General features: G+C 44.2%; 1 protein-coding gene across 3 annotated transcripts in view; it reads right to left on the reverse strand.

The window, feature by feature from the left end:
* The window catches only part of LOC137534219 (zinc finger protein 692-like), a 49167-nt gene that overhangs the window by 23251 nt on the left and 1586 nt on the right, over nucleotides 1-24330 (reverse strand). For 2 of the 3 annotated variants that reach the window (XM_068255624.1, XM_068255626.1), the window contains exons 2-6: nucleotides 15134-15285; nucleotides 10269-10300; nucleotides 5686-6306; nucleotides 4720-4932; nucleotides 2714-2828 (exon numbers count right to left, since the gene is read on the reverse strand). In XM_068255624.1, the coding sequence (XP_068111725.1) occupies nucleotides 2714-2828; nucleotides 4720-4932; nucleotides 5686-6306; nucleotides 10269-10300; nucleotides 15134-15285 (1133 nt within the window). The remainder of the gene's footprint in view (nucleotides 1-2713; nucleotides 2829-4719; nucleotides 4933-5685; nucleotides 6307-10268; nucleotides 10301-15133; nucleotides 15286-24330) is intronic. The other variant, XM_068255625.1, reaches the window with a different exon arrangement.

Below are 24330 nucleotides of genomic sequence, written 5' to 3' on the forward strand. Positions count from 1 at the left end.
AAAAAAAAAATAAAGTAGGCTTCCTGATTCAGGGGGCTGAGCAGATCAGGCAGCCGCAAAAACCGCTGCTCCTGTGGGCCGCAATGGCTTACGTTCACTTGCATGACCTATAGGTCACGATGCTGCAACAAGAGACAGTGTGTCTCTCATAGCGTGCAGGGACCTCCGGGCCCGCTCAGGGCCGTTTTTAGGGGCCGGAGGGGTCGCAGCATGAGGGGAGAGCATTGGACATCGGCGGGGAGGGGGGACAGTCCCACCCCCCTCACCTTGGGCTCTCTCCTCTGCCCTCCCCTCCAGCATCTATCACTGGCAGCAGGCGGGCGGGCAGGACACATTTCTCCATCCACCGCAGAGGTCTCAAGATCTCTAAGTGCTTCACGCTACTTGTTTAAACAAGAAGTAGCAGCAGACACTTAGAGGAACCTCCGGCGGTGGAACGCAGAACGGTATGTGTTCCTGCCAGCCACCTGCTATAGATGATGGAGGGGAGCACAGAGAGGAGAGCCCGAGGTGACGGGGCGGGGACACTGTCCCCTCTCTCCACCTATGTCCAATGCTCTCCCATAATGCTGCGACCCCTCCAGCCCCCCAAAAATGGCCCTGAGCGGGCCCTAGAGGGGCAACGCCCTCCCCGCGGGTGCAGGAGCTGCATCTTCTATTGTTAAGCTCCTGAGACAAGTGTAAATGCTGCCTAGAAGCAAATAAATTTGACATCCTCCATATGCCTCTCAATTCCGGTTCCATTTAGATACTTACATTATTTAAAGCCCCAATTTAGGCACAGATATTTTCCTAGATCTGTCCAGGACTTTGGTACAGGGCTTGTTTATGTTCATGCAGAAGATCCCTGATTAGTTAATTAAGGGTCCATTTCCTTTAGACGCGTTGCTATGCGGAAATTGCTCCGCATCGCAACGCAAGGAACTGAACCAATTTCCATTGACGCAAATTTCCCCAACACGGGGGAAATTATGGATAGGATGCTGCAGTTTTATGCAGCATGCGTCCGAGTCCCCATAGCCGCTGACGGGAAGCCGCATGACGCCACATGTGGTTGTAGGGGATGGCAACCGGAAGTACCTGTGGGGGATGCGAGGTGATGCGGCAATCGCCTCGCATCCTTTACGCTACTGGAAACAGGCCCTTAAAGTTCAAATCCAAGCCAGGCTGGCGGCCTCGTTATGGGACGACTTTAGCCTGAAGTTGTCAGGCTTGCTTCCCGTGTTGTCACTTTGCGACATCACGCCAGCCGGCTACGTGTCATCACTACGGCAGGCGTGAGAGTCCTGCGCATGTGTGATTCTCTAACCGCACAAGTATGGAAGCAGGCCTGGCAACTTCAGGCCAAAGTCGTCCCATAATGGAGCCACCAGACGGAACCGGGAGAGGAGCCAGAAGGACACCAGGAAACCTTGTGGCCTACGGTGAGCTGGAGGAAGCCCCGGGTAAGTCACTATTTCATTTTTAATGAGTGCTCACTGTCCCTTTAAACTTAAACTTTCTCTTTAACTACTTCGCATCCAGACCTTGTTTTCCCCTTATGGACTAGAACAGTTTTGACATTCTAGCTATGTCCCTATTTAATAAATAAAGTTATCTCTAATCATGACACCTAAATGATCTATATATCAAGACAAACTAGACTTTCTTTGGGGGGTATTTTATCCCAAGACAAATGTTGTTTTCTGTGCATTTTAATGGGAAAAAGAGGAAAAATATTAAGAAAATGCATTATGTCTCAGTTTTTACCAATTCCAGTTTCAAAATAAATGTGCTACAGTGGATAAAAACCATGTCACCAGTATTATATCCCCCCTATAGATAACCAGACGTGTCCCCAGTATCACCCCCCCCCCCCCAGTATAGCCAGCTGTGTACCCAATATCAGCCCCCCTAGTATAGCCAGATGTGTCCCCCGCATTTGTTACCATCCAATAAGTATAGACAGACAGATGTGCCCCCAGGATTAGTGCCCCTCATTAATGAGTCTTCCCAAGATTAACGCTTTCCCATTATAACCAGATGTGACTCCAGGATTAGCGCCCCCCCATTATAGCCAGATATACCCCCAGTATTAGGTTTTCCCCTTCACCCTTCAAGAACCCCAAGATGTGCCCCCCTTGTTAAATCCCCCCCCCCCCCCAGTTCAGCAGATGTCCTCCAGTGATGTTTCACCCCCCCCAGATGTTCCTTCACCCCCAGTATGAATAGCCAGATGTGCCCCCCTTTAACCGCGCAGCCCCCTCCATGCCCAGATAGCTACAAAACACTGCTGCAAGGAGCCTGTATTACCTCACCTTGTTACTGCGCCGTGTTATGAGACCTGGATATTCGGCATTACGGGGCTAAGTGTACAGCTGTGAACAGAGGCTCCAGCTGCAGGATGATTGCAGAAACCAGGCAAGGTAAGACAGGCTCCTTGCAGCAGCGGTTTTTAGCTATCTGGGAACGAGGGGGCGAGATGAACGATTACTGCAGTTCATCCATGGGGGGAGGGGGTCTCTCTTTTTTGGCAATACGGGGTCCGTTACACCAATTAGTAACGCAGCTGAAAGTACCGGGGACGTGCATGGGAGCGTGCCCGATCTTGCACAGCTGTGCTGGAAGGGGAATATCGTATATCTACGTCCTCTTGGCTTGGATGAAGTCACAGAGGAGGAAGATACACTGTATGGGTGGAAAAAGCAGACTTGGTTCTCTTCAAGTGTCTTACCATTCCAAGTCATCTGCTGACACACTTGGCCCAATATCCTCTTCAACAAGAGACTCCTCTATGGGACAAATCTCCACACTTATTTCTGTCTCTGGAAGGGCAACAACGTCAGGGTCTACAGGAATAAAACAGAACAGATCATTAAAGCCCCATTCTAGTTTGTATAGGAACAAAAAGCTTCATTGTGACCTGTGCATAATTGAATAGCCAATGTAAAATAAACCATTGTTAATAGAGAAGTCCACTTAGTGTATCATAGACTTTCACTGCTATAAGCATGGGAAGTGGAGAGACAGCCACTGTGATGATTCACTTCTGAGCTCTGCCGTGCTCAGACGCAACATGTTTTTTTGCCCCCAGTTAACCCCATTGTGTGTCAAACACTGACGTGTGTGGTCGGAAGATAGGAGGCACTGCTTGATGGGTGTACATTTTATCTATCTGTCTGAAAGAGGCCTTAGTTGTTGAACATATGGCTTTACATTGGACTCAATGACTACAAGATGTCCAGGTCAGATGGCTGTAGGGTAGATGAGGGTGGGGGGTATATCCCTTGCTTAACCTTTGCAGAGCGAGCCATAGCAGCCAGCATGCTTTATAGCCCACCTCCAACCATGTGGTTGAACAAACACTACTTTGCATGGTTTACTTTTGACCTGAGAAGGTTTTAGAGGGATCCATTGCCGTGAGACACTGAGATTTTGACCAACCAATGGGTGCAATACTGAGCACACTGATGTGGGTACTATTAGTGACATTCCCATTTGCACCAATTTACCCAGTGGTAAGTGACACTTTCTTGATAAAAAAAAATGCGAAGAAAATACACAAGTCCTAGCTACAATAATTAACAAGGAAAGGGCAGGGAACAGATACTGGTTTGCAGTACTTACTAAGAAGGGGGAGTGGATAATAGCTGCAATACTGTATGCAATGCAGTCATTAACTCCTCCTGGCCCCCAAATGCAACTAAGTTCTCCTGGTCCCCAAGTGCAGCCATTCATTTTGCTGTGTAGACTTATACTTGAGTCAAAAAAATCCAGCCTAGGAGGCTCCAGTTTAGGAGATGACTTGTACGCGAGGTTGACTTATATTCGAGGATATATGGTAAGTGATTTCTCAACAGATTTCCTTGTATCTTCCTGTAAAGACCGAGGGCCGTTTGTTTGGTTTCTTTCTTGATATCCAAATGTTTTTTTCTTTCATTAAAGGTCTGAGAATAACCTTTACTTTAGGTGTCCAGTTGAAGCTACCTATTTTATATACATATAAGACTGGGACAATTACAGTAAGGGAAACAAAGCAGTGACTCACAAAGAAGCAGGTGAAGGTCCTGGAGTGGTCTAGGCAGTCTACAGACCCTAATCCAATTGAAAATCTGTGGAGGGAACTGAAGGTTGGAGTTGCCAAACATCAGCCTGGAAACCTTACTGACTTGGAGAGGATCGGCAAAGAGGAGTGGGCCAAAATCCCTCCTAAAATGTGTTCAAACCTGCCAACTGCAAGAAAAGTCTTACCTCTGTGATTGCCAGCAACAGTTTTGTCATCATCTTTTCACAGTGGATCAAATACTTATTTCACTCATTACAATACACATCATGCTCTGGTTTTTGAGGGTTGTATTGTTGTCATTCTGTCTCTCACAGCTACGATAAACCTATCATTACAATTATAGACTGGTAATTTCCAATTCAGAGTGATGAGCAAAATCAGCAAGGGGTCAAATAGTTATTTTTCTCACTGTACATAAGCTGCTATAGGGGATATAGACAGTATTCACTTGCAGGGTCGTTGACAGTTATGTAACCTTGCAGTACTTTGTAGAAGAATAAACAAAAGTTACTCACAAGGTCATCAGGCTGTGCTGTGAAGGAACAGGTCAGTGTTTTTTTTAAGATCCTAGCCCTACAGGGGAGATGCACTGAAACACAGATGCCCTGTTCAATGCCCGCTTGCCTTGTTTCAGAGATTCCCCTGTACTGTACTCGCCTAAGAATTTATCTTACCTTGTAACTCACCAGTACTCTCATTGGATTCTTTATCTTGTATACTGGAATTACGTAGTTCTGTCCCTGTACCTGCTTTAGCCTGGCACCTCTTGCTGCCCCGAGAAGATCCTCTGCGGGGTACTGATAAAGTTGTCTTTGGTTCAGCTGTTGTGGCTTTATGACAGGAATCTGATAAATGGGCAATGACTCTGTGACGTCTGCTAGTTCGCCCTACAAGATGTAAAAGCAAGATTTAGATAACAAACAATTCAAAGTGTACCAAACAAAATCTAGTTTTCAATTTTATTTTAAAGTTTTGAATAGCATAGGACAGAGCTAGAAACCATTAGATCTTTGAATTATCGCAAATACCGTCTGTTTAAAAAAGGCAAAATTACATTTAGAATTACTTTTTGTAGAGGGTTTTTTGGTCTTTTTAAAGTGTACATGAGATCAAGAAGTCTCAGGTTTTATACTAACCTGTGCTTTCTCCAGCCCCCCTGAGGCTGCTCATTCCCTCACTGTCTCTCTGGGTTGGTTGCTCCTGTCCCCCAGCTGGACAGCCCAGTACCCGGGCTGAGTCGTGCTACATCATGCATGCGTAGCATGGCAGTGCATGCTCCCCCACTACGCTCCTGCTCAGAATGCTCCTGGCAATGGGAGCGTGAGTGGGACACACGTGTGGCAGGGCATGCATGACAAAGCAGAGTACCGGGCCGTCCCGCAGTTGACAGGAGCGGGCCGTGGAGATGGTGATTGGGGCCGAGTGGCCTCAAGGGGGCATGTTCCCTTTAAGCCGTTCAAACCTTCCAGATGGTTCTGGGTCGCCCTGAACTGTCTGGTATTCCATAAGCCAATAAAGAGTACATCAAACGTCTCACTGTCACATCAGAAACCATAATACCTAGGGCACCAGCTCTTATCCTTTCATTTTGCTTACTTTCGTCTTGCATGGGCTGCGTGGTTTCCCACACAGTTACTTACCTACTAATGGAGTCTGCTCCTGCTTGCTTTCAGTGTTCTTTGGTTCCTCGTCATATGTAGTGGTTTTCAGTGTCTGTTCTGCTGCATTAACTTGAAGAACCTGTAATCTCTCTGATAATTGGACTTGACCTGCAGAATGTTCTATGTGTTCAGCATTATTCTCTGGAGATCTGCTGAAACATGTGCCACTTTCAGGTAAGCTCTCTGTACTTGAGAGCTCAATGTTACCCCCATGAAGGCAGGCATTCAGCCTTAACAGCCTCTCCTCTTGATTTTCTGCTTCTCCTGGCTGGCTGTCTAAATTAGACACTACTTCAACATTCTGCTCTTGTTGCGTGGTTCTGTCAGAATGTCCAAACAAGTTATCTGGAGTCTTTGGTTCCACATTACCATCAGTAAAGCTAGCATCCTTCTCTGTGACACAGTCACGTGGGTTCCAATAAAAATGGTGCTCTTTGCATCCCCATGTTAGGATTGGCATCTCCAGGTTCTCTCCTGAAGGTGGTGATGATAAGATGCTGGGTGGAGTTGGACAGTCTCTGCCATGTTGGTGGCACATGTAAGCCAAGTGTTTCAGTGATATAAGAGATACCGAAAGCAGAGCAACTGCTCTAGACTGAACTAGAGAACAAAAGAAAAAAAGAAAATAAATATAATAACAGGCAATAAAATTTGTGTCACATGTATGAAAGTTTCTGAAGGAACTTTCTGTGGTTTCTACTCTGAATTTCACAGGAGGCACTGATTAAGCCTCGGATCTCCGCCCCTAACTAAGTGCCTGTGGCTGCCAGACTGGAGCTGGGTGGTGAGTGACATCACCCTGCTCTGCTGAGAGGGGGCACAATCGGGAAGGGAGGGGAGCCACCTCTGCCACACAAAGGCGCCTGTAGGCACGCGCCTACAGTGCCTCATGGTAAATCTAGCCCTGGTTGGCACCCCTAAATTAATTTTTTTCTGCAGTTGGACTGTAGTGCAACTCAATGATAACTAATTAGACATTGTAAAACTCCTGCGTTGCTGACAAAAAGACACCTCAGTGCAAAGAAAGAACAGATAACAAGTTCAAAAGTTTAAATTTGTCTGTATGAGAGACGAAAAACATGGAAAAAAAAAACTACCCTCATGTACCTGATATAGTCAAAACTGTAAACATAGGTATTAACCTTTCAATGCCAGATATTATCAGGCCATTGAATCATGAGAAAAGAAAACTGAGCGGCCAAAGATGGCGAGGGAGCCCATGCACTTCATGGGGCTGGAGGAAGCCCCAGCTAAGTATAAATACACCCATAATTAACCAATTCACCACTGAGGGGTTTCTCCCCTTAAAGAGAATCTGTACTCTAAAATTCTTACAATAAAAAGCATACCATTCTATTCATTGTGTTCTCCCGGGCCCCTCTGTGCTGTTTCTGCCACTCCCTGCTGCAATCCTGGCTTGTAATTGCCAGTTTTAGGCAGTGTTGACAAACAAAAGACATGGCTGTTACCAGAATGTGATAGGCTCAGAGGAGCTCAGTCTGTGACTCACAGAGCCTGCAGGGGGCATGGAGAGGGTGTGTATAGCTTCTATCCTATCACAAGCAGAGCTGCACATTCCAGCCTGAGTGCCTGAGCCTGACAAAGCCGTCAAAGGAAAGAGGATTAGATAATATAACGAAGATAATACAGCCACTGTGCAACTAGGAAAGGCTGCAGTAAGACACACCACATTAGAACAGGTATAGGAACTTATAGGATAGACGAAATAAGGCAGAACATTTTGTTACAGAGTCTCTTTAAGCAACAGAGCAATTTTCACCTTTCATGGCTTCTTCCTTTCATTCGCCAATAACTTTATCACTACTTATCACAACAAAATTATCTAGATCTTGTTTTTTTTCGCCACCAATTAGGCTTTCTTTGGGTGGTACATTTTGCTAATTATTATTAAAATTATAATTATTTTACTCTTAATTCATTTTAACAGATAAAAAAAAATAAAAAAAATGGAAAAAATTCATTATTTCTCAGTTTTTGGCTATTATATAGTTTTAAAATAAAACGTGCTACTGTGGGTAAAAGCCACGCATTTTATTTGTCCATTTGTCCCAGTTATTGCAATATTTTAAACTTTCCCTAGTACAATGTATGGCGCCAATATTTTATTTGAAAATAAAGGTGCATTTTTTCAGTTTTGCATCCATCAATAATTACAAGCTCATATAGGCAAAAATAACAGTAATATTATTATTATTATTATTTATTGTATTTATAAAGCGCCAACATATTACGCAGCGCTGAACATTAATTTAGGTTACAGACAATATTTAGGGGTGACATACAGCAATACGACAATACAGGAATAATAGAAAACCAGATCACACAGCACAGTATGAGTACAAGGTAATGCTTAGTCAGTCACTGGATTGAGCATGGAGATTAGGCAAGTTAGGTTCACTCAGATGCATAGCATGGGTGCACAGTAATGGAGGTGCATGATCAGGTAGGACACAAAAGGAGGAGGACCCTGCCCAAAGGCTTACAATCTAGAGGGAGAGGTAAGGACACGAATGGTAGGGGACCAGAGTTCAGCTGTAGGTTTAGAGCACTTGTGAGGGGTAGTAGGCCAGAGTGAAAAGGTGAGTTTTGAGGGCTTTCTTGAAGATGTTGAAGGAGGGGGCTGCCCTAATGGGTGGAGGTAGGGAGTTCCATAGTGTTGGAGCTTGAGAAGTCCTGGAGGCGTGCATGGGACTGGGTGATGCGGGGGGCGGTTAGGCGAAGTTCATTGGAAGAGCGGAGTGAGCGGCTAGGTGTGTACCTCTGAGTAAGATCGGAAATGTAGGTTGGACAGGTTTTGTGGACAGATTTGTAGGTCAGACACAGTATCTTGAATTTGATTCTGGACTGGATAGGAAGCCAGTGGAGGGATTCTAGGAGGGGATCTGCCGTGGTGGAGCGATGGGAGCAGTGGATAATTCTGGCTGCCGCATTCATGTTGGACTGCAGTGGGGCTGTTCGGGTCATAGGGAGACCAGACAGCAGGGCATTGCAGTAGTCAAGGCGGGAAATTATGAGGGCATGGATGAGAAGTTTGGTGGTGGCAGAGGTCAGGAAAGGGTGAATCTTACAGATGTTACGAAGGTGGAAGTTGCAGGACTTTGTGAGGATTTGGATGTGGGAAGTGAAGGAGAGTACGGAGTCCAGGGTGACACCCAGACAACGGGCTTGAGAGGTAGGGCGAATGGTAGTGTGGTTAACAGTGACTAATATACCCCCTTAACATTCATACTAAAAAAAAAGTTCAGTCCCCAAGGTAAATATTTATTTATTTTTTTCTAATTGCCAATTTATATTTGTTTTTTAACGCAAATGTTTTATGTGGGTAACTATGGGAGAGAGTGGGAGAGAAGGGGTTAATTGTAATAGTACATGTATTTTTTTTTTATTGGAAAAAATGTATGTAGGTGTAATTGTACTGTTTGGCCACATTATCTTCCTGACTGAGTGTACTGCATCATCCATTATATTCCTGAGCATACTGTTAGTAAACTAACAGGAAGGTACACGTGTACGTGTTTTGTTTTTTATATTGACCGCAGGCCTCTCATTGATTCCGGGGTTCATTGCAAGGGTGACTTACATCAATGAATGAAAACTCACGTGGGAGTGCGCAAAGCGGCGAACACGACGGAGATACGTATATCTACTCCCCAGGTGCTGAGCTGAAGCCTTCCGGGGTGTAGATATGCTGTACTGGGGGGCTGAAGTGGTTAAGGTCTCAGGTACACTTCAATGCATTACAATAATGCTGCTGGATATGGTAATTGAGGGCAATGGGCACAGATCAACGGCAGTGACTGAAGGTGTCAAACATTGGCAGATGGGGCAGCAGATTCCACCATTAGGTAGATTCCTCTCTGATCAAATCTGATCTGCGCACAGAGTTCTAATAGATACCAGCCTGTACCCTGTGACGCGGTGGTACGTACGTGTCCATATACATGCCGTCAGGTCACAGGGTACAGGCCCCTGGTGGCGAGGAGGATGAGCACCAGCAGATAGAGGAGTGTGAGCCCCACTGCAATACTTTGCACAGCCTGGGGGAACACATTTCACATGGGGTCCAGAGGTGACGCGGAAATGTATTGTCGCTACTGCCACACACCCAACTGCCACCTTTCAAGCATGCTGGAATAGGTTATATTGATTTTGGCTGGAAATTGATTGAAATTACATTTCGGCAGCAATCTTGAGACCAATGTTGCAAATCGAGTATTGTATGGGCAACTTGAGCAGTCACAGCACCACCCCCCCTTCCCCACCAATCTGTGGATAAAACAGTAGCTGTTCTCTCATGACGTACATCCTCGAGACCTGCCACACAGACACTGCAAATATCTTCTGCCGCTGTTATTTTACTGAAAAAAATATTATACTGGGAGTAAAAGGATTTTATTAACAGTTTCACACTTAAAAGAGAGCAGTCTTTATTTACTAAAAAATGTTTTTTCTGCTGTAACATTGATGGAAAACTAGTTTCATGTGAGGTTATACAAGTAATAATTCTAACAAGTTATACAAAAATACAGAATGTCTCTTACCAGTAGACTCTGGGTTAGTGGTCGACATATAACTGCAAAAGAACAACAAACATTTTATTAGACAACAGCACTGTGTACATATTACACGAGATCAGGCAGTGCCATTAACATATACACATACAATATCAATAACCCTGTTGTGGAAATACAAGATAAAGCGTATTTAAAGGAAACCAGAGATGCCATAAAAGAAAGATTTGATGCTTACCCGGGGCTTCCTCCAGCCCCATAAGCACCACTGAGTCCCTTGCCTCCCTCCCACGTGCCTCTGTTCAGTCACAATCAGCCCCTGTAACTGCTTTAGTCGCATCAGTCAGGGTCTTCTGCACATGTGCGGATCTCCACGCATACACAAAAGAGCCCAACTGGCGCAGCTAAAGCAGTTAACAGGGCTGATTCCGTTTGAACGAAGGCACGCAGGAGGGCAGCAAGGGACTTATGGGGCTGGAGAAAGCCCCAGTAAGTATGAAATCTTTTTTTTTTATGGCCTCTCTGGTACACTTTAAGGAGTCTCATCATTGATTGTGTAAAACGGGGCTTAAGCCTTGTGGACAAACTCAAGGATCCTCAGCCTAAGTGGTGTGTCAGGGCAGTCTCTGTCCAGAATCTAGTGTTTGTACTGCGGCCCCGACGATGCGGAGTACCATATTGCCAAGTGCATTGATCTCCTCCTTACCCATCATTTGGAAACTGCTCCTTCATCCTTCCATAGCAATACTACACATCGCTAGCCTATAGGCTAGTGACATGACTGTACAGCACACGGACCTGAACTGTCGCCCGAAGGATCGAGTACTGATTCCTGTGTGTAGTCAACCTTACCCTCTCCTCTTGGATGAGGCTATTTTGAATTTTTACAAATTCTTAGAATAGCTGCAACATGCACAAGTTCTCTTAATATTTGTTTAATGAGCACCCAATTACTAATCTTCAGGTGGCCATACACAAGTAGATGGCCACCAGATTAAACCAACAGATAGATCGCTCTTTGATAAGGATCTATTACTGCCACACATTGTAAATAGATTTTTTTAATGGATTTCACCTTGATATCTATAAAATATATATATGGAACTGCTGCCGCCACGCAGGGCTGACTAGAAGCCCACCCCTGGCCCCCTGCAGAGTGTTGGCATGAAGGCGCACTCACCTGTCTGCTGGCACGCTCCTCCTGTGTCCTGTCTACTTTCCTGCCAGCTGCCTGTTCTCCGTGACCCTGCAGCATGTACCTGGATGGTATCCATCCACTGGCCACGACCCCGCCCTGTGCCTTCTCAAGCCAGATCTTTCCAACTCAAGCAATCAATAGTTTTGATTGATTTTGCACAGAAATCAATCAACATCAATCAACAATCAACATTACGATCGGTTGGCAATGTTGGGGTGTTGCTTTCTGGGAGATTCAATCACAGTGATGAAACCTGCCAGGTAAAATTTGTATATGGGCACCCTGAAAGGTAGCCACACACAGTTTTCCCTTTCTAATGCTAGGTACACACCATACAATTTTCTGGCAGATTTACCTGCCAAATCGATTATTTCCAATATGTCCAATCTGAATTTTGGTTGTTTTTTTGATTTTCCGCTTTTTTTTTTTTTTTTCAATAAATTTTCGTTCAGTTCTATGAAAACTGATCAACCACTTTTATCCTTTGGGACGTGACTTTCACGTCCAAAAGGTTGCTACTCTGATGCTTGTTCGCGCACCGGCGCGGTAGCCCGGAGTTCAATGAATGGGAACATTGTTCACATTCATTGATTTAAGTGAGTGGTCCTCGAACTAAGGCCCGCGGGCCGAATGTGGCCCCCTGAGGCTTTTTTACTGGCCCCCCCACACACACAAAATGTATTACTTATAGATGTAGTCAGCTACATCTTTAAATATTGGTGGTCCGCATATAGAATAGCAATGCTGGCACCACCCATCCACATGGAAGCCAGAAAGCAGTCATTCGCTGGTTTCCAATCACGTCAGGTAGGTGACACTGCTGTCCAATTGGACTGCAGGTTGTCACCTGGGTATGCTTCACTGTCTGGCCCTCAAAGACTTCTGCATCATTTTATGTATACTCCGGCCCCCCAGCAGTCTGAAGTATGTTGACCCGGCCTCAACTGAAAACGTTTGGGGACCCCTCATTTAAGTCCTCGGTAGAAAAACCGACGGCTTATTTTCAGAGGCCGCAGTCTTTCTGAAAAAAAAAAAAAAATCACGTCCTCCTTGTAGTTCCTATAGAAAAAAAAAAAAAAAAAAAAATCGCACTGTGGCCATCTTGTGGCCAAATCGTAAAACTACATGCACATACATTTTTAGTACAAAAAGACACAATAAATTACATTTAAAATTAACTGTTTACCTCCCACACCCAAAAAATACCCAATAAAATTTTTAACTAAAAAAATAAATTAAAAAACTACAATTAAAAAACAAACAAACATAAATAGTTACCTAAGGGTCTGAACTTTTTTTAATATGCATGTGAAGAGGGTATACAACTAATATTTTTTAAAAATTATAAGCTTGTAAGTAGTGATGGACACAAAACTAAAAAATGCACCTTTATTTCCAAATAAAATATTGGCGCCATACATTGTGATAGGGACATAATTTAAATGGTTTATTAACTGGGACAAATGGCCAAATAAAAACCGTGGGTTTTAATAATGGTAGTATGTATTATTTTAAAGCTATAATGGCTAAAAACTGAGAAATAAAGAATGGGTTCCATTTTTTTTCTTAATATTCCTGTTAAAATGCATTTAGAAAAACATAATTCTTATCAAAATGTACCACCCAAAGAAAGCCTAATTGGTGGTGGAAAAATACAAGATACCTGTATAGATCAATTCATTGTGATAAGTAGTGATAAAGTTATTGGCCAATGAATGGGAGGTGAAAATTGCTTGCATGCATAAGATGAAAAACGACTGAAGGTACAAGTGGTTAAAAACGTTCTGAAAATTTAAAAAACTATCAAAATTCAGATCGGACATGTTGGAAATAATCAATCTGACAGGTAAATCTGCCCAAAAAATTGTATGGTGTGTATCTAGCATAAGACCTTTTAAATGGAATCAATTTTCTTGACTGACTGTACTGAGTAAAAAAAAATAAATAAATAAATAAACAAAACAAGTCACCATAAACGATTCAATTTTTTTCTAAAGATCAACCAGAATTTTCCATTACGGAAGTTATTGTGACAAAGTATTTGAGTGGTAAGACACCACTTACTATGTCACAATATCAAAAAAAAATCAATCAATATTTCTTGGTTGAAAAAAAATGGAAAACAACATTTTTAATGGAAATCATTATGGATCCTATCGAAGCTTCCCCTGTCCTCCTGTGTCCCACGGCGGTCTTGCAGTGCCCCTCCGAATAGCGGGGATGTAAGTATTTACCTTCCCGGCTCCAGCGCAGGCGTAATATCGGCTCTCCGCTCGGAGACAGGCGGAAATAGAAGATCGCTGTCGCCTGCGCAGTAGAGCGGACCCGACAGAGATCAGCTATTTCCAACTGTTTCCGTGCTGAGAGCCGCAACAGCGCCACCCACTGGAGCCAGGGAAAGTAAATATATCAAGCCTTTTTTTTGGAGGATTGCGGGACGCTTCGGGGGAGCCAGCGCTGGATTGCCTACAGCCACAGGGATGGGGGAAGTCTCATTGGGACCCAGAGGCTTCCCCCTCCCGAGGCAAGTACCCCTCAGGGGACATTTTTTTTTTATACAGGATCTCTTTAAAATCAAGTTGGACTGCCACAAGCTGTCTGGGTGTTGGTGGCAGCCATGCTATTTCTCTGTTTCAATGGCAGAGTGACCATATTTTTAATCCTATATGGCTATTGCAGGTATGGTAAAGCCTGTAACAATTTTGTGTTTTTCTATTTAAATCAAAAGGGTACAGTTTTCTGACACTATACAAGAGTTATGTTAGTGGAATTCTTTTTGTAAGCAGGGGTTTGCTGCTGTTTTATAGGGAATCTAAAGTGAAAATAAACTTGTGATATAATGAATTGTATGTGTATTACAGCCAAGAAATAGAACAAAGGAAAGAGTCTCATATTGTTTCCAGTACAGGAAGAGTTAAAAAAAATACTTTCATTGTTATCTATGCAAAAGAGCTTTTCTGAGCTCTCCAGAGACAGTCCTATTTTCTGAAACACTTATACATCAAAGAAACAGTGAAAAACAGCTTCAGATAAGGACTTACTGCAGGGAGTTCAAAGGGTCATTGGCTCTGCTCTGTTTTATAGTTTAAAATACAGAGTTGTTTGTAAACTGCAAATATGACAGAATGATGCAATGTTATAAAAAAAAAAAAAGATACATAACTGAAAATAAAAATATGAGACTTTTCTTTTCTACTAATGTTCTAATAATTATCTGTACTACACATATCATAGCTCCCAACTGTCCCTCTTTTGGAGGAACAGTCCCTATTTGGGAACCCAATTCCTCTGTCCCATTGTGTTCCTCATTTGTCCCTCTTTGAGGACTGATGTACAGATCTATGTAAGTACATGTATTTTTCTACTAAAAATGTGTTTAACTGACTCTAAACTTTATTCCCATCAATTAAATTTGTATTTATTTTCAAGTGTTAAAATAAAGAAAAAAACAGCAATGATAAAAAGGACCAGTGTGGTTTGAATGGTAAAACTACATCTTTTGATTCTGAACTCTTTGTGTTACGCGTGGTGAGTGCTGTGGTGGGGGTGTGGTTAGAGGTGTGGCAGGGGAGTGTCTTAAAGTGTCCCCATTCCTTATCTCATAAATTTGTGTGGTGGTATGCACATATAACTCATTATATCATATGTTTTTTTTTTCACTTCAGTGTCACTTTAAGCTCAGCGTTGTTCCTCTCACCTATCTAGCAGGAACTTGGCCAGCTGTGCGTGCTGCGCAAAACCCAAGTGATCTTTTAGCGCACACCACTCATCAAGATGGGAGCCCAGCCGTATTCGGCACTTTCCTCGCTGTGCATCTAGAAGTCGCCTCTTCTCACGTCGAACTGTCGTCTGAGAAAGAAGGAAACGCTTTATACTTAAAGTACAATCCCACTGCTGATAAAATGTAATCTCCTTAGTTCAGATCTATACAACAAAAGGCTTTATTTTAATACATTATTTTAAATTTGTCACTAGCATAGGTTAGCTGTTCTTCAAGCAGAGTATTGCGTGTTAAGCCAGCCACCCGGCAGGGAATGGGGCCATGGCTGTATAGATAGGTATGTTAATGCCTGCAGGTTAGCGATGCATTCTGTTGCAATGCAGGGGTATAGGAGCCCTAACATACCCAAGCCATGGCACGTTTACTGTCATAGACCCGAAGAAGTATAATAATCAAAGGACACGTGTTGTCCTAGTATTTTTTGTGCAATAAAATTAATAAAAAAGTCCACCTTGTATGACTGTTGTGTATCTTCTGAGGGAGATAATCCAATAGGCCTGAACGATTGTAGGAAAAAATTCTGTCCGAAATCACGATTTTGATTCGATTTACGATTTCCTTCAAATCAAGCTTTGTTTTCCTCTGTGCCTCTCGGTCCCCCTCTCTCTCTTTGTGCGCCCTCTGGGTGTCTCTCTGTGTCCCCTGTCCCCCAAGCTGCAGCTGTGCTGGGCATACCTTCCAGCACGAGTCCAGCGATGCCAGTCTGTCCACTTCGCCACCTGCAGGCTCTAATGCACGGCATACTTTCTGTGTCATGTGACATACAGGAACCAGGAAGTATGCCGTGCACAAGAGCCGGCAGATGGCGAGAGAGGATAGAAAGTGCTCGACTCCTGTCAGAAAGTATGTCCAATACTGCCGATGCTGCGGGCCGCACGCGCTGACACTTGGGGGAAGTTTGAAGCTGCTTATTCAAGCTTCCCCCATGTGGAAATGACATCATCTCAGAAATTGCCACTTTGACAATTCCGAAATTGTGAGCTTGGTGATCACGATTTTGATTTAAATTCGATTTATCTTTCAGGCCTATAATCCAACATTACCTCCCCTTTTATACTGTCTTATTTATATATTTGGGAGCCATTGGAGTCTGGAGGTTCCAGGGACCTAACCAGGGCGGGGCCTGGTGTTCCTCCATAGGCTAAGATTGATGGTCGCATCCTTTGCAACTTCTGAGGGCAATTTTATTATCCATATACAGAGTGCTTGGTGTACAAATTTCTTGGTGTACTACGAAGATCATTGAGTTCCCCCTTCTCTCAATTGTTTAGAGATAGCTGAATGAGGAGGAGCAACAAGAACCCCGACAAAAGTACCTCCACAAAGCCAATATTCCATCAGCCTCACCTAGTACCCAAATTAAAAAGTGTACACCATAGCTGGGTCTTGCAGACCAGGTTCTTAACATGTGCTACAAATATCCCAGAAGGTACTTTAGTTAGGCTTATGAGGTACTTGCAATGCCTACATGTAAAAAGGGTGCCGCAGTAATTTAGTCATCTGGGATAGCTGCTAGTAAGATAGCTAGAAATTTTTACCAATATTTTACTATTGCTAAACCAAACTCTATGCTCACTTGAAACCCGTCCTCTATTGATGCCTAATTCTGACTGACCCCCCATTTTTTATATGCCTGCCTTTGCTGCTAAAAATGAAATTTAGCAGCAGCATTTTTCAGTGTGTATGTCTCGCAATCCAGAGTAATAAGTAGTTTCTCATAGAATGCCCATGTTACTATTCACATTGGGAAGCACAAAATACTGCTTTCATGTCTGATTGTTTTTGAGTGTCTCATTGCGTATATTAAAAGTCATACATAGTGCAGTGTACTGTATATAGCGTGAGTTTATGTATTTAAACACTACTGACATGTTCTGCAGTGCTCTGTACCTTTGTACATATCACAAATTGTGCTTTAGAGGAGCTCACTGCGTAATCTTTACCATAGTCTGAGGCTGGTTTCACACTGTAAATTGGGGGTAGCGATTAAAACAGGCCTTCAGGGAACACCGTGTTAGTACACGGTGTTCCCTGCCTGGCAATTGGCCAAGTAGGAAGTGATGCGTGCTTGCAGTCACTTCCTGCTTCGGGTATGCGGAAGTGCACGGAAGCGTACTGTAAAAATGGCGCCGTGACGCCAAATTTTTTTTTTAAAAACCTACGTCGCCATAGACTAACATGACTTCCAAGGTGACATTGATCGCCGCACGGTAACGTAAGTATGCACTAACGTTAAATTGAGCACTTCCAGCGCAGCATGCCGCAACGTGGGAAGTCTGAACTTCCCCATAGGGTTTCATTAGGCTACGGTAGCAGTGTGGCAATTTGCCGCAATGCATCGCGCCAGTGTGAAAGGGCCTTAAAACCTCATATACACATTAGACGATGTTCAGCTAAAAATCTAGCATCTGGATAGTTGCTCCCAATGTTTAGTGATCCATCCCACCAGATTGCTAACTGACACGGCCATGTACTGTTTTGCTGCTTACCCCGCGACATCTCACATTGCTTGCAGGTGTGCTGGCCTCAACCCTCTACTCTTCCCTATTAAACAGTATACAGCCGAGCATAGTGTCTGTACAGTGCTTGTGCCACATAGTGGTGCCCTGATTGCCTACTGATGGTTAAAGGACTACTGTAGGGGGGGAAAAAAAGAGTTGAACTTAAAGAGGAACTCCAGTGAAAATAATGTAATAAAAAAGTGCTTCATTTTTACAATATTTAGGTATAAATGATTTAGTCAGTGTTTGCCCATTGTAAAATCTTTTAAATCCCTGATTTACATTTTGACATTTATTACATGGTGACATTTTTACTGTTGGCAGGTGATGTAGCTGCTGCATGCTTTTTTTAGCAGATGGAAACAGCTGTAAACAGCTATTTCCGACAATGCAGCAAGGTTCACAGACAGGAAACTGCCAGGAGTACCACAGTCCTCATAGTTTCTTGTGGGAGGGCTTTCACCACAATATCAGTCACACAGCGCCCCCTGATGGTCTGTTTGTGAAAAGGAATAGATTTCTCATGTAAAGGAGGTATCAGCTACTGATTGGGATAAAGTTCAATTCTTGGTCAGAGTTTCTCTGTAACTGGGGCTTCTAATGGTCCCTTGCAGACATCCTGTGCCCGCACAGCCACTCACCGATGCTCCTGTTCCCGCCTCCGGTTTACTTCTGGAATTTTCGACTTTAAAGTGGGAGCAAGGGCGCGGCTGAGCAGGTGCAGTGGTTTTCCGACTTTAAAGTCGTAAATTCCACAAGTGAACTGGAGGCGGGGACCGGAGCATTGGGGAGTGGCTACGCGAGCACAGGACGTCTGCGAGGGACCATTAGAAGCCCCAGGTAAGTTCAACTTTTTTCCCCCTACAGTACAATCCTGGCCAAAAGTTTTGAGACTGTCAAAAATATGAGTTTTCACAAAGTTTGCTGTTAAACTGCTTTTAGATCTTTGTTTTGATTGTTTATGTAATGTACTGAAATATAATTATAAGCACTTCATACGTTTAAAAGGCTTTTATTGACAATTTACATGAGATTTATGCAAAGAGTCAGTATTTGCAGTGTTCGCCCTTCTTTTTCAGGACCTCTGCAATACGGCTGGGCATGCTCTCAATCAACTTCTGGGCCAAATCCTAACTGATAGCAACCCATTCTTTTATAATCACTTCTTTAAATTTCTAAGAATTAGTTGTTTTTTGTTTGTCCACCTGCCTCTTGAAGAATGACCACAAGTTCTCAATGGGATTAAGATCTGGGGAGTTTCCAGGCCATGGACCCCAAATTTCAACGTTTTGGTCCCCGAGCCACTTAGTTATCACTTTTGCCTTATGACACGGTGCTCCATCGTGCTGGAAAATGCATTGCTCTTCACCAAACTGTTGTTGGATTGTTGGAAGAAGTTGCTTTTGGAGGGTGTTTTGGTACCATTCTTTATTCATGGCTGTGGTTTTTGGCAAAATTGTGAGTGAGTTCACTCCCTTGGATGAGAAGCAACCACACACGTGAATGGTCTAAGGATGCTTTACTATTGGCATGACACAGGACTGATGGTAGCGCTCACCTTTTCTTCTCCCGACAAGCCTTTTTCCAGATGCCCCAAAGAATCGGAAAGGTGCTTCATCTGAGAATATGACTTTGCCCCAGTCCTCAGCAGTCCATTCACCATACTTTCTGCAGAAGATTAATCTGTCCCTGATGTTTTTTTGGGAGAGAAGTGACTTCTTTGCTGCCCTTCTTGATATCAGGCCATCTTCCAAAAGTCTTCGCCTCACTGTGCTTCCAGATGCGCTCACACTTGCCTGCTGCCATTCCTGAGCAACCTCTGCACTGGTTGCACTCTGATCCCGCAGCTGAATCCTCTTTAGGAGACGATCCTGGCGCTTTCTGGACTTGGATGCCCTGAAGCCTTCTTAACAAGAATTGAACCTCTATCTTTTAAGTTCTTGATGATCCTATAAATTGTTGATTTAGGTGCAATCTTAGTAGCCACAATATCCTTGCCTGTGAAGCCATTTTTATGCAACACAATGATGGCTGCATGCGATTCTTTGCTGGTCACCATGGTTAACAATGGAAGATCAATAATTTCAAGCATCACCCTCCTTTTAAAGAGAATCTGTATTGTTAAAATCGCACAAAAGTAAACATACCAGTGCGTTAGGGGACCTCTCCTATTACCCTCTGTCACAATTTCGCCGCTCCTCGCCGCATTAAAAGTGGTTAAAAACAGTTTTAAAAAGTTTGTTTATAAACAAACAAAATGGCCACCAAAACAGGAAGTAGGTTGATCTACAGTATGTCCACACATAGAAAATACATCCATACACAAGCAGGCTGTATACACCCTTCCTTTTGAATCTCAAGAGATCATTTGTGTGTTTCTTTCCCCCTGCAGCTATCTTCCACTGAAGTGTCAGGCTGTTTCTTCCTGCAGAGTGCAGACAGCTCTGCCTGTATGTAATTCCTCAGTATGTGAAAGCCCAGCCAGCTCAGAGGAGGATTTATCCAGCTTGTAAAAGATAAGAGAGAAGAGAGAAGCTGCCCTATTCTAAATAATACACAGGCAGTGTGCAGAGAGGGGCCTGGAGGGGGAGATGCATCACAGAACCACAACACTGAAGAACTTGGCAGCCTTCCAGACACAGGCTGACAAGTCTGACAAGAGAGAGATAAGTTGATTTATTACAGAGATGGTGATAGTAGAACGTGCTGCAGTAAGCCAGAACACATTAGAATAGCTTTTGGAACTTGTAGGATGATAAAAAACAGGATGCAATTTTTGTTACGGAGTCTCTTTAAAGAGGAACTGTAACGCCAAAACGGCCCCTGGGGGGTACTCACCTCGGGTGGGGGAAGCCTCAGGATCCTAATGAGGCTTCCCACGCCGTCCTGCGTCCCTCGGGGGTCTCGCTGTAGCCCTCCGTGCAGTCCGGGCAGCGGTGACGTCATTATTTACCTTCCTGGCTCCTGCGCAGGCGCTCTGATGCCTCTCGGCGCCGAAGTAGGCGGAAATACCCGATCGCCGTCGGGTCTGCTCTACTGCGCAGGCGCAAGTTTCCGGCGCCTGCGCAGTAGAGCGGACCCGACGGAGATCGGGTATTTCCGTCTATTTCCGTGCCGAAAGTCGCCACAGCGCCCCCGCTGGAGCCAGCAAAGGTAAATATTGAACTGACAGTCGGCACAGTCGCCGGCTGTTCGGAGGGCTGCGGCGAGACCCCCGTGGGACAGAGGACGGCGTGGGAAGCCTCATTAGGATCCGGAGGCTTCCCCCACCCGAGGTGAGTACCCCCCAGGGGAGGTTTTTGTTGTTACAGAGTCTCTTTAACATGTCAAGTCTGTCATTCTAATCCAATCAGCCTGACATAATGATCTCCAGTCAACATTCTCACCTGAGCTAACAAGACGATTACTGAAATGATCTCAGCAGGTCCTTTAATGACAGCAATGAAATGCAGTGGAAAGGTTTTTTGGGGATTCAGTTAATTTTCATGGCAAAGAAGGACTATGCAATTCATCTGAACACTCTTCATAACATTCTGGAGTATATGCAAATTGCTATTATAAAAACTTAAGCACCAACTTTTCTAATTTCCAATATTTTTGACAGTCTCAAAACTTTTGGCCAGGATTGTACTCCTTTAATGTTGACATTTGTTTAGCATGTGTACATAGGAGAGTTCACACTTTTGTGGGCAAAAAGGACAGTGGTTTTCTGCTATTTTTTTCGTTTACTAAACATTTTCCGCACACTTCTTTAACACTTAGCTGACTGTAATCAGTGGGAATGGCATGCGGTGTGCGAGATTAGGCTGCATGTAGCAAGTTATTTGCACCGCATGTGTGAGCGGCATTAGATGTGGACCAGCCCATGGATTAACATGAACTGTCACTACTGGTGTTAGGCCTCTTTTCCACAGACTGTTGGTAGGCAGGGAAATGCCTCTCAGACTCTCACAACTGCTCACTGCTACCTAGTAACTGCTTGCTGAGGACACAGCTCAACAGTCCATGGGAAAAGAGGCCTTATTCTGCATAAGGAGAGACCACATGTGATCCCCCCGACTGCAAAACCTGCCTTGCTTTTGGAAGAGCAAAGCTGCTGCAGAGATTAGAGTAGAATGTCAGCAAGGGACCAGAAAAGCTAAAGGAGGCTAGAAGAAGACCCTAGGTAAGGCCTCTTTTCTATGGACAGTTGAACTGTGTACTCAGCAAGCAGTTACCACTTACCAGGCAGCAGTGAGCAGTTATCAGGAGCAGCAAGCAGTTGTGAGAGTTTGGGAGGCATTTCACTGCCTATCACCTGTCCATCGGAAAAGAGGCCAAAGCTAAATTGGGCACACTTTGTTTACTTTAGAGTGCTATCAGCCATTCCTGTGAAAGCGCCCTTAATAAACTGCATCCCCCATCCCCCGCTTCTGAGTGCTTTTAAAAACGCTAGGGCTTTGAAAAGCACTTGGCTAATGTATTTGAATGGGATGGATCACAACAGTCCTACAGCACTTTTCTGAGGCGATTCAGCCTCAATGTTAAGTATAGGAAAGTGGAAAATTGCTTTAAAAAGCACTAGAACAGAGCGATTTTCCAAGCGTTTTTGTTACAGAAGCTGTTCGGTTCCAGCTCTACTGTAACAAAAAATAAAAACTGCTAAACAAACGCTCCAAAAATTGCTAGGCACGATTAGAAAATCACTAAGCACATGCCTATAATCCAGCACCGGTCCCAGCCTCAGGGCTCAGTGTAGGAGGGGGGCACAACTCACTCAGCTGTCATTCCCCTATTGTGTTTGAAGCAGAGAGAAATAAGAAAAGGGTATACATGGCAGTGACTGCAAGCCAGACAACTAGAGACTAAGGTGTTGGGGGCCCTGGGGCGCCTCTTATGGTGGCCATACATGGTACAATAAAAGCGTTCGATTACCCCGTTAATTCGATCTAAATGATCGAATCGAATGAAAGTTGAAAATATATTTTTTTCGATCAAGAAATTGGAACGATTATCAAGTTTTTTCGAGAAAAATCAGATCGGACATGCTTGAAAAATCTGTAGGTACTTATCCGTTAGCCGGGCGCATCCGGCAGGTGGCGCTAATTACTATTCTCCCTCCAGGCCGACATGGATAGTAGGGAAAGATGTAACTCTGGTGGAGTTTTGTCGCCACCTAGAGGATGCGCCCAGCTAACGGATAAGTACCAATCTGTATATTCGATCTAACGGAATAATCGAACTAAATTATCTAATCGAAAAAAAATGAAAAATTGTACCATGTATGGCCACCCTAAGTCTAATAGCAATCAGTGTGTGATGGCTGGGATGGGGGGCGCACTTTGGTATCTCAGACTTGGGTGCTGGAGGACCTTGTCCCGGCTCTGCTAGAATCGCTCTGAAAAATCACTTCAAAAAGCGTTGCGCGTTTGCAATCATGCTAGAGCTTTTTGGTGTGCACTGGCCCTGAAACTGAATCAATCAATTGCAGCAGATTTGGATTGATTGATCCTGCTGCATTTCAATCTGCATCAAGGTGCAACACAAAAATAAATTTCCATGTCATTGATCTGGTGCTAATTGATTATTAGCAGCTGGAAAACCTTCTCTAACTGCAATCATTATCCAGCTCCAGTTCATCCTACTCCCTGCATACACAAACTGCTTGGTAGAGAGCCCAGCATCATCTGAAATGTCAATTAGTGTTGTCCGGATCATGTACGATTCGGATCTTTGATCCGAATCTATTTTGTGAGTCGAATCATCCGAATCATCAAAATGAGTGATTTGGATCGCAAAGGGGGCGGGGCCAGGAGCAACACACCCCCCCTCTCAGCGGGCAGCGGGGTCCTGGAAGCAGAGCAGAGGTGGATCGCTCTGTTGGAGGGGAGCCAGGGACAGGTAGATGAGAGAGAGGGGACATGGGTGCCACTGCCAGATATGTGTAGAGCACACATACTGGCTGCAATGTGCTGCTCATTATATTCTGTCTGTTCCGTAGTTATGCACAGTGAACAAATTGGAAGCTTTTGGCTCAGCTCAGCACAGCTCAGTAACTTTGCAGGCACTGTGATTGCTGTGCAATATGATCCTCCTGCACTGCTCTAAACAGCTGCACTTATCTTCTGGGAATGCTTTGGGGAATGCTTAATTTCACTGTGCGAGGTTTTCATTCAGAGTATACAGATGAACATATAGGTGAAATATATGTAAAGCATATGAGTGCAGCATGTGGGTATTGTGCGCAAACAAACATTTCTGCTCTCTGCTCGTCCCTCCTTCCTTCTCTGTCCACTCCCTGCCTCTGTCCATCTTCTCCCCTTCTCTGTGTGTCCACCCCCCTCCCCTTCTCCTGTCCTGCTAGTCATTTCACCCTGTCACGATTCCGCGAACGCCATTGCAGCAAGCGCATGTAAAGGTGCTCAAACTATGAGCTGGAGAGCCCCTTTAAATGCATTAGCCTGCTTTTGGAAAATGAGTGTTCTTCCAGCTCACCAGCCCTGCAATGGGGGATGTGAATGTTTGTGTTGTACTTACTGAGAGAAGCCATTCACCCTAAAACCAGACCATCCACACAGGAAAAAGGTTATCTAAAAGGGGGGCAATAAAGATTCTCCAGGAAGTCTCCTATCC

This window comes from Hyperolius riggenbachi, chromosome 10 (genome assembly GCF_040937935.1).
Source record: "Hyperolius riggenbachi isolate aHypRig1 chromosome 10, aHypRig1.pri, whole genome shotgun sequence".
Lineage (NCBI taxonomy): Eukaryota > Metazoa > Chordata > Amphibia > Anura > Hyperoliidae > Hyperolius > Hyperolius riggenbachi.